The 8,678-nt window shown below is 40.8% G+C and overlaps 1 protein-coding gene across 1 annotated transcript; it reads left to right on the top strand.

The window, feature by feature from the left end:
* Window positions 1–6,142: 6,142 nt before the first annotated feature.
* LOC123748898 (mucin-19-like) lies at window positions 6,143–8,374 on the top strand. The gene has a single exon (XM_045731017.2). It carries the CDS (start codon window positions 6,143–6,145, stop codon window positions 8,372–8,374), a length of 2,232 nt encoding a protein of 743 aa, XP_045586973.2.
* The last annotated feature ends 304 nt before the right edge of the window (window positions 8,375–8,678 follow it).

Consider the following 8,678-nt stretch of genomic DNA (forward strand, 5'->3'; position numbering starts at 1 on the left):
TTTGATGTTGGGTAAAGGAAGGTTAGGTGCAGGGCTATTGGGTTGATGCCCAAACAATACTTTACTCCTAGTGGAATTTGGGGTTTTGGTTGGGATATCTTGAATGAGTTTAGCTAATTTTGTGTTAGGATAGGTTAGGTTAGGTCTGGTTTGGTAGAATTGTTTATAGAAAAAACACATCTGGATATTGGAAATAGCTAATTGGACACAGCACTAGCTCTTTGAAATGGTCTTGGGAACTGGTATGTTGTGCCAAGACTGGATGTCGGATATCGGAAATATACATTAAATTTAGATGGAACAGGGGGGAAACTCGGGTAAAATGGGCTTTGGATGTGCTATGATCCAAAACATTTTGGGTATATTTGGAGTAAATTTTCTTAAATTAGGTTGAATTTAGGTGGGATAGTTTAAAGTTCGCCAGCGTTATTCAAATCTAGCTTTGGATGTGCTAGGTCAGGTTAGGTAAGGTTGTGTAGGGAAGGATGGAATAGGTGAAACTGTGGTAAAAATGGGCTTTGGTTGTGATATGATACACAACATTTGGGTATATTGTGGAATTTGTTTTAAACTGGGTCGAATTTAGTTGGGAAAGCTTAAATATCGTCACCTTTAATCAAATCTAGATTACGATATGCTAAGTCAGGTTAGGCGAGGTTGTGTAGGGTAGGCTATATAATATCGTTGTGGTAATGAACTAGCATGTAAATAAAATAGTGTAAATTTACCTAATTGGGGTTCGAGCTATAGCTAACTCATGTAATGAATAGACAGAGGTGACATAGGCTTGTATGTGATGATATAGGATGCTTATATTTAGTTACTTTATCTTTTGTTAGGTTGAATTTAGTTAAATTTGTGTAGAATAAGTATAATTTGTTATAGATTGAGATGAATTTAGGTTTTAATAGAATGCGTTTTTGATAGGATATAGTAAATTTGCTTAAATTATCATTGACATTACTGACTTCACCTAGCCCCACCTTATTTTATTTTTTTTATTTATATATATACAAGAAGGTACATTGGGTTTGTGAGAATACATTGGATAGTACAGTATTTACATTCTTGTAAAGCCACTAGTACGCGCAGCGTTTCGGGCAGGTCCTTAATCTAGCAGATAATTTTAAGTAGGTAATTTCAATCAGAATTGATAAATGAAAGATACATTACAAGAGAAAAATGAGATGAGAGAGATAAGTAAGCATATTAAAGCACATTGTTATATTAAAGCTCTGATTGATTACATTGACAGCTTGATTAGTAATTTAAACAAGATTAATAGACACCATACAGCAGATTGACAGCACATATAAGACAGCAATGATCACAATAGTAAAGATGTTCAGAATGGGTACATAAAGATTGGGAGACTGGGTAGCAAAAGATACAGATAAACAAGATTTATAAACACCATACAATAGAATGGCAGCACATATAAGAAAACAGCAATGATCTCAATGGTAAATATGTTCAAATTGGGAACATAAAGGTTGGGAGATTGGGTAGCAATAGATACAGTGCAATTTTAAGGCAAAAGTGAAAAACTATGAAGATGAAATTAGGTACTTTTTAGTATTGATTTTGAATGATGTAAAAGTTGGACAGCTTTTCAATTCAGTAGGGAGTGAGTTCCATAAACTGGGTCCCTTTATTTGCATAGAGTGTTTACACAAATTAAGTTTAACTCTGGGGATATCGAAGAGATATTTATTTCTGGTGTGGTGATAATGGGTCCTATTACATCTGTCCAGGAAGAGTTTCAGACAAGGATTTGCATTTAAGAACAGGGTTTTGTAAATGTAGTTGACACAAGAGAATTTGTGGAGTGAGATTATGTTTAGCATGTTTAGGGAGTTAAACAAGGGGGCTGTGTGTTGTCTGAAAGCAGAATTTGATATTATTCTGATAGCAGATTTTTGCTGGGTGATGATGGACTTGAGGTGGTTTGCAGTGGTTGAACCCCATGCACAGATACCATAGTTGAGATAGGGATAGATTAGTGCATAATATAGAGAGATGAGAGCAGAGTTAGGAACATAATATCTGATTTTGGAGAGTATACCAACTGTTTTAGAGACTTTCTTAGTTATGTGTTGTATGTGGGTACTGAAGTTGAGTCTCTTGTCTAGGAATACGCCAAGAAACTTTCCATCATTTTTATTGCTAATGTTTACATTGTCAATCTGAAGCTGAATTGCATATGTAGATTTGCTTCCAAATAGGATGTAGTAGGTCTTTTCTATGTTAAGTGTTAGTTTGTTGGTTGACATCCATAAGTGGACTTTTTTTAGTTCATTATTAACAACATCATTTAGTGTATGTGGGTTGGGGTTGGAGTAAATGAGGGTAGTATCATCAGCAAACAAAATAGGTTTCAGAATGTTAGAGACATTAGGCAGATCATTAATGTATATAAGAAATAGTAGGGGTCCCAAGATGCTGCCCTGTGGCACTCCAACGGTTATTGGTAGAATGGGAGAGATTATATTATTGATGGCTACACATTGGTGTCTATCACTAGGATAGGATTGGATATAGTCCAGTGCATGGCCTCGGATTCCATAATGATGGAGTTTACATAAGAGGTAATCGTGATTAACAGTATCAAAGGCCTTTCTCAGGTCAATGAAGAGTCCAATCGGAAACTCATTTTTGTCAAGGACAGAGTAAATTATATCAAGGAGGCTAATAATTGCATCGTTGGTACTCTTTTGAGAGCGGAAGCCAAACTGACAGGGGCTAAGAATGTCGAATTTTACGAGATAGGAGTAGAGCTGTTTGTAGATAATTTTTTCAAATATTTTTGATAGTAAGGGTAGGTTCGATATTGGTCTGTAGTTGTTTATGTCTGACGGATTACCTCCTTTATGAACTGGCGTTACTCTTGCGTTTTTAAGGATATCAGGGAAGGTATGAAACTCAAGGGATTTGTTGAACAGCAGTGCTATAGGTGGTGCAAGGGCATGGGAGGCGCTCTTGTATACAATGGATGGGATTTCACTGATGTTCCCAGCTTTGGTTTTTAGTGAGTGTATGATGGACACCACATCTGACGGGCTGACTGGTGAGAGGAGAAGAGAGTTTGGATAGCTGCCTGAGAGATATGTGTTGATATTGGTCTGAGTCTGTGGGATTTTACTTGCAAGGTTAGCACCAATCGATGAAAAGAAGCTATTAAATTCATTCGCCATTTCTAAGTCAGATGACAGTGTAAGGCCATCCTTAGAGAGTGTTATCTGGTTGTGGAAGTGTTGTTTAGTTCCCAGGATGTTAGAGATGGTATTCCATGTGCTTTTCATGTTGCCTTTTGCTTCTTTGAATCTAGTCTCATAATATGAAAGTTTTGCTTTTCTTATGATACTTATGGTAGGACATACCTGTTTTCTTATGGACATACCAGGACATACCATACCATACCTGGTTTTCTTATGGACAAACCAGGACATACCTGGTTTCTTATGGTAGGACATACCTGTCCTAACATGACTTACGCTAGAACCAATAAGTCTGTTGGATGGTTTGCCTAAACAAATATGGGTGACATGATTGGAGAGGATGTAACAAGGGGATATTAATAAGGTATTAAACACAATGGACATATGCCAGGTGAACAAATCCACAAGGGCCGTGACGAGGATTCGAACCTGTGTCCGGGAGCATCCCAGACACTGCCTTAATCGACTGAGCTACGACAGGGTTCCTGTCGATACCTTCATCTTTCAAATGATACAAGGTATCATTGTATATAGGTATCAAGGTATCACCTATCTTCATTACATTACATTTGCTTTGGTTAAGCTCTAACAACCACTTGTCCGACCATTCCTTCAGTTTGTCTAGGTCTTCTTGAAGCCGCAAGCAGTCCTCCTCTGTCTTAATCCTTCTCATAATTTTGGCGTCGTCAGCAAACATTGAGAGGAATGAGTCTAAACCCTCCGGGAGATCATTTACATAAATTAGAAACAAGATAGGATCGAGTACAGAGCCCTATGGGATTCCACTGGTAACTTCACGCCAATCTGAGGTCTCAGGCCTCACTGTAACTCTCTGCTTCCTATTGTTTAAGTACTCCCTTAGCTACTGGAACACCTTACCAGTCCGTCCTGCCTGTCTCTCCAGCTTATGCACCAGCCTCTTATGGGGTACTGTGTCAAAGGCTTTCCGACATTCCAAGAAAATGCAGTCCGCCCAGCCTTCTCTTTCTTGCTTAATCTTTGTCACTTGGTCGTAGAACTCTGTTAAGCCTGTAAGGCAAGATTTACTCTCCCTGATCCCATGTTGGCAATTTGTCACGAAGTCCCTTCTCTCCAGATGTTTTACTAGGTTTTTCTCACGATTTTCTCCATCACCTTGCATGGTATACAAGTCAAGGACACTGGCCTGTAGTTCAGTGACTCTTGCCTTTTATCTGTCACCCTTTTTGGATATTGGGACCACATTAGCCGTCTTCCATAATTCTGGTAGGTCTCCCGTCTCCAGTGACCTACTATACACTATGGAGAGTGGCAAGCAGAGTGTCTCTGCACACTCTTTCAATATTATGGCGAAATCCAGTCTGGACCAACAGCCTTTCTCACATACAGATCCAACAGGTGTCTCTTGACCTCATCTCTCGTAATTTCGAACCCTTCCAAGGCCGCCTGGTTTACTGCCCCCCTCTCCTAGCACAGTGACCTCACCTTGTTCTATCGTGAAGACCTGGAACCTCTATTTGTGTTCTTCACACACCTCTTTGTCATTCTCTGTATACCTGTCCTTGCCTGCTCTAAGTGTCATTACCTGTTCTTTCACTGCTGTTTTCCTCCTGATATGACTGTGGAATAATTTTGGTTCGGTCTTGGCTTTGCTTGCTATATCATATTCATATTTTTTCTCTGCTTCTCTTCTCACACTAACATACTCATTTCTGGTTCTCTGGTATCTCTCTCTCTGCTCTCTGGTGTCCTGTTATTTCAGAAGTTCCTCCACGCCCTTTTGTTCAGTTTCTTCGCTTCCATACATGCCCTATTAAACCATGGATTCTTCTTTTGCTTCTCGGATTTTTCTCTTTGGGCCAGGATGAACCTGTTTCTGACACTTTTTGGGTGACATAGTCCATCATGTCTTGTACAGACATTGCTCCGAGGTATGTGTCCCATGGTATATCCCATAGAAAACTTCTCACCTCCTCATAATTTCCCTTTCGGTATGCCAGCCTTTTGTTTCCTAGTTCTTTTCAGGGGGAGATAAACCCTAGCTCTACCAGGTACTCGAAGATCATTACACTGTGATCCGTCATTCCCAAGCGTGCTTCCAACCAAACATCCCTTATATCCCACTCATTTAGGGTAAATATCAGATGAAGCATGGCTGGTCCATCTCCCCCAGGATCCGGTCGGCCGAGCGGACAGCACGCTGGACTTGTGATCCTGTGGCCCTGGGTTCAATCCCAAGCGCCGGCGAGAAACAATGGGCAGAGTTTCTTTCACCCTATGCCCCTGTTACCTAGCAGTAAAATAGGTACCTGGGTGTTAGTCAGCTGTCACGGGCTGCTTCCTGGGGGTGGAGGCCTGGTCGAGGACAGGGCCGCGGGGACACTAAAGCCACGAAATCATCTCAAGATAACCCCCCCCTCTCATTTTTGTTGGTCCCTTGATGTGTTGGATTAGAAAGTTTCTTGTTGCCACGTCCAGCAGCTTAGCTCTCCATGTATCTGGTCCTCCATGTGGGTCTCTGTTCTCCCAATCTATCTTTTCGTGGTTGACGTCTCATATGATTAGTAGTCCAGATCCATTCCTGCTAGTGACAGAAGCTGCTCTCTCTATTATGTTAATGGTGGTCAAGTTGTTTCTATCATATTCCAATCCACTGGCCTTAAGAAACTGGCCAGGAAGTTTGGTAATATTCATGGGTTTGGTAATATAACTTTCTTTTATTGCTATATTGTTGTGTACAAGTCCGAGTAATTGAGTTATATTTTGTGTTTATCTTTGTTTCATTTGTTATGTCAATAATATTTTACGTGTGAAAGACAGGTGTATGGCAGGTGTTAAGACAGGTGTACGGCAGGTGTTAAAACAGTGGTACAGCAGGTGTTAGGTTTTATGTTGCTTTTATTACAGTAACGGTTGTTTTATTTTTTTATATTTTGACTTTGATCATGTTTACTCATAAGCACATTGACTTAAATGTGGCGTTTTTTTATGTTGTGTTTAGTAGTGGATCAGCTGGGTATGTTGTGTTCAGTAGTGGATCAGCTGGGTATGTTGTGTTCAGTAGTGGATCAGCTGGGTATGTTGTGTTCAGTAGTGGATCAGCTGGGTATGTTGTGTTCAGTAGTGGATCAGCTGGGTATGTTGTGTTCAGTAGTGGATCAGCTGGGTATGTTGTGTTCAGTAGTGGATCAGCTGGGTATGTTGTGTTTAGTAGTGGATCAGCTGGGTATGTTGTGTTTAGTAGTGGATCAGCTGGGTATGTTGTGTTCAGTAGTGGATCAGCTGGGTATGTTGTGTTTAGTAGTGGATCAGCTGGGTATGTTGTGTTTAGTAGTGGATCAGCTGGGTATGTTGTGTTCAGTAGTGAATCAGCTGGGTATGTTGTGTTTAGTAGTGGATCAGCTGGGTATGTTGTGTTCAGTAGTGGATCAGCTGGGTATGTTGTGTTTAGTAGTGGATCAGCTGGGTATGTTGTGTTCAGTAGTGGATCAGCTGGGTATGTTGTGTTTAGTAGTGGATCAGCTGGGTATGTTGTGTTTAGTAGTGGATCAGCTGGGTATGTTGTGTTTAGTAGTGGATCAGCTGGGTATGTTGTGTTCAGTAGTGGATCAGCTGGGTATGTTGTGTTTAGTAGTGGATCAGCTGGGTATGTTGTGTTCAGTAGTGGATCAGCTGGGTATGTTGTGTTTAGTAGTGGATCAGCTGGGTATGTTGTGTTTAGTAGTGGATCAGCTGGGTATGTTGTGTTCAGTAGTGGATCAGCTGGGTATGTTGTGTTTAGTAGTGGATCAGCTGGGTATGTTGTGTTCAGTAGTGGATCAGCTGGGTATGTTGTGTTTAGTAGTGGATCAGCTGGGTATGTTGTGTTTAGTAGTGGATCAGCTGGGTATGTTGTGTTCAGTAGTGAATCAGCTGGGTATGTTGTGTTTAGTAGTGGATCAGCTGGGTATGTTGTGTTCAGTAGTGGATCAGCTGGGTATGTTGTGTTTAGTAGTGGATCAGCTGGGTATGTTGTGTTTAGTAGTGGATCAGCTGGGTATGTTGTGTTCAGTAGTGGATCAGCTGGGTATGTTGTGTTTAGTAGTGGATCAGCTGGGTATGTTGTGTTCAGTAGTGGATCAGCTGGGTATGTTGTGTTTAGTAGTGGATCAGCTGGGTATGTTGTGTTTAGTAGTGGATCAGCTGGGTATGTTGTGTTCAGTAGTGAATCAACTGGGTATGTTGTGTTTAGTAGTGGATCAGCTGGGTATGTTGTGTTCAGTAGTGGATCAGCTGGGTATGTTGTGTTTAGTAGTGGATCAGCTGGGTATGTTGTGTTCAGTAGTGAATCAGCTGGGTATGTTGTGTTTAGTAGTGGATCAGCTGGGTATGTTGTGTTCAGTAGTGAATCAGCTGGGTATGTTGTGTTTAGTAGTGGATCAGCTGGGTATGTTGTGTTCAGTAGTGAATCAGCTGGGTATGTTGTGTTTAGTAGTGGATCAGCTGGGTATGTTGTGTTCAGTAGTGGATCAGCTGGGTATGTTGTGTTCAGTAGTGGATCAGCTGGGTATGTTGTGTTTAGTAGTGGATCAGCTGGGTATGTTGTGTTCAGTAGTGGATCAGCTGGGTATGTTGTGTTTAGTAGTGGATCAGCTGGGTATGTTGTGTTCAGTAGTGGATCAGCTGGGTATGTTGTGTTTAGTAGTGGATCAGCTGGGTATGTTGTGTTTAGTAGTGGATCAGCTGGGTATGTTGTGTTCAGTAGTGAATCAGCTGGGTATGTTGTGTTTAGTAGTGGATCAGCTGGGTATGTTGTGTTCAGTAGTGGATCAGCTGGGTATGTTGTGTTTAGTAGTGGATCAGCTGGGTATGTTGTGTTCAGTAGTGAATCAGCTGGGTATGTTGTGTTTAGTAGTGGATCAGCTGGGTATGTTGTGTTCAGTAGTGGATCAGCTGGGTATGTTGTGTTTAGTAGTGGATCAGCCGGGTATGTTGTGTTTAGCAGTGGATCCGCCGGGTATGTTAAGTTCAGTAGTGGATCAGCTGGGTATGTTGTGTTTAGTAGTGGATCAGCTGGGTATGTTGTGTTTAGTAGTGGATCAGCTGGGCATTTCCGCAGTACTTTAATTAACGTAACATGTTCAATATCGAGTCTCTGCATATACTCTCAAGCGTTCTCCATGTCTATACAATTCTGAACTACAATGCCAATCCTGACCTTAAGTGTTTCCTAGAAGGCTGTAATAGTCTTCTAATAATTATAATATGTAATAGTTTAGAGGGCTCACAGTCACCATAGGAGAAACAAATATATTTTTAATATTCCTAAAGTGAGTCTCAATCAAAACAGAAATGCTATGCAAATCATGGATCCCAAATTGTGGAATGACCTCCCAAATATAATTAAACAACCTGTCCTCTTAAAAAGAACGTCGCTTTTGGCCGTATGCCTGTATGGCCGAATTTGGACGTAATTTGAAAATGAAAAAAAATGAAAATAAA

Source organism: Procambarus clarkii, chromosome 81 (assembly GCF_040958095.1).
Source record: "Procambarus clarkii isolate CNS0578487 chromosome 81, FALCON_Pclarkii_2.0, whole genome shotgun sequence".
Lineage (NCBI taxonomy): Eukaryota > Metazoa > Arthropoda > Malacostraca > Decapoda > Cambaridae > Procambarus > Procambarus clarkii.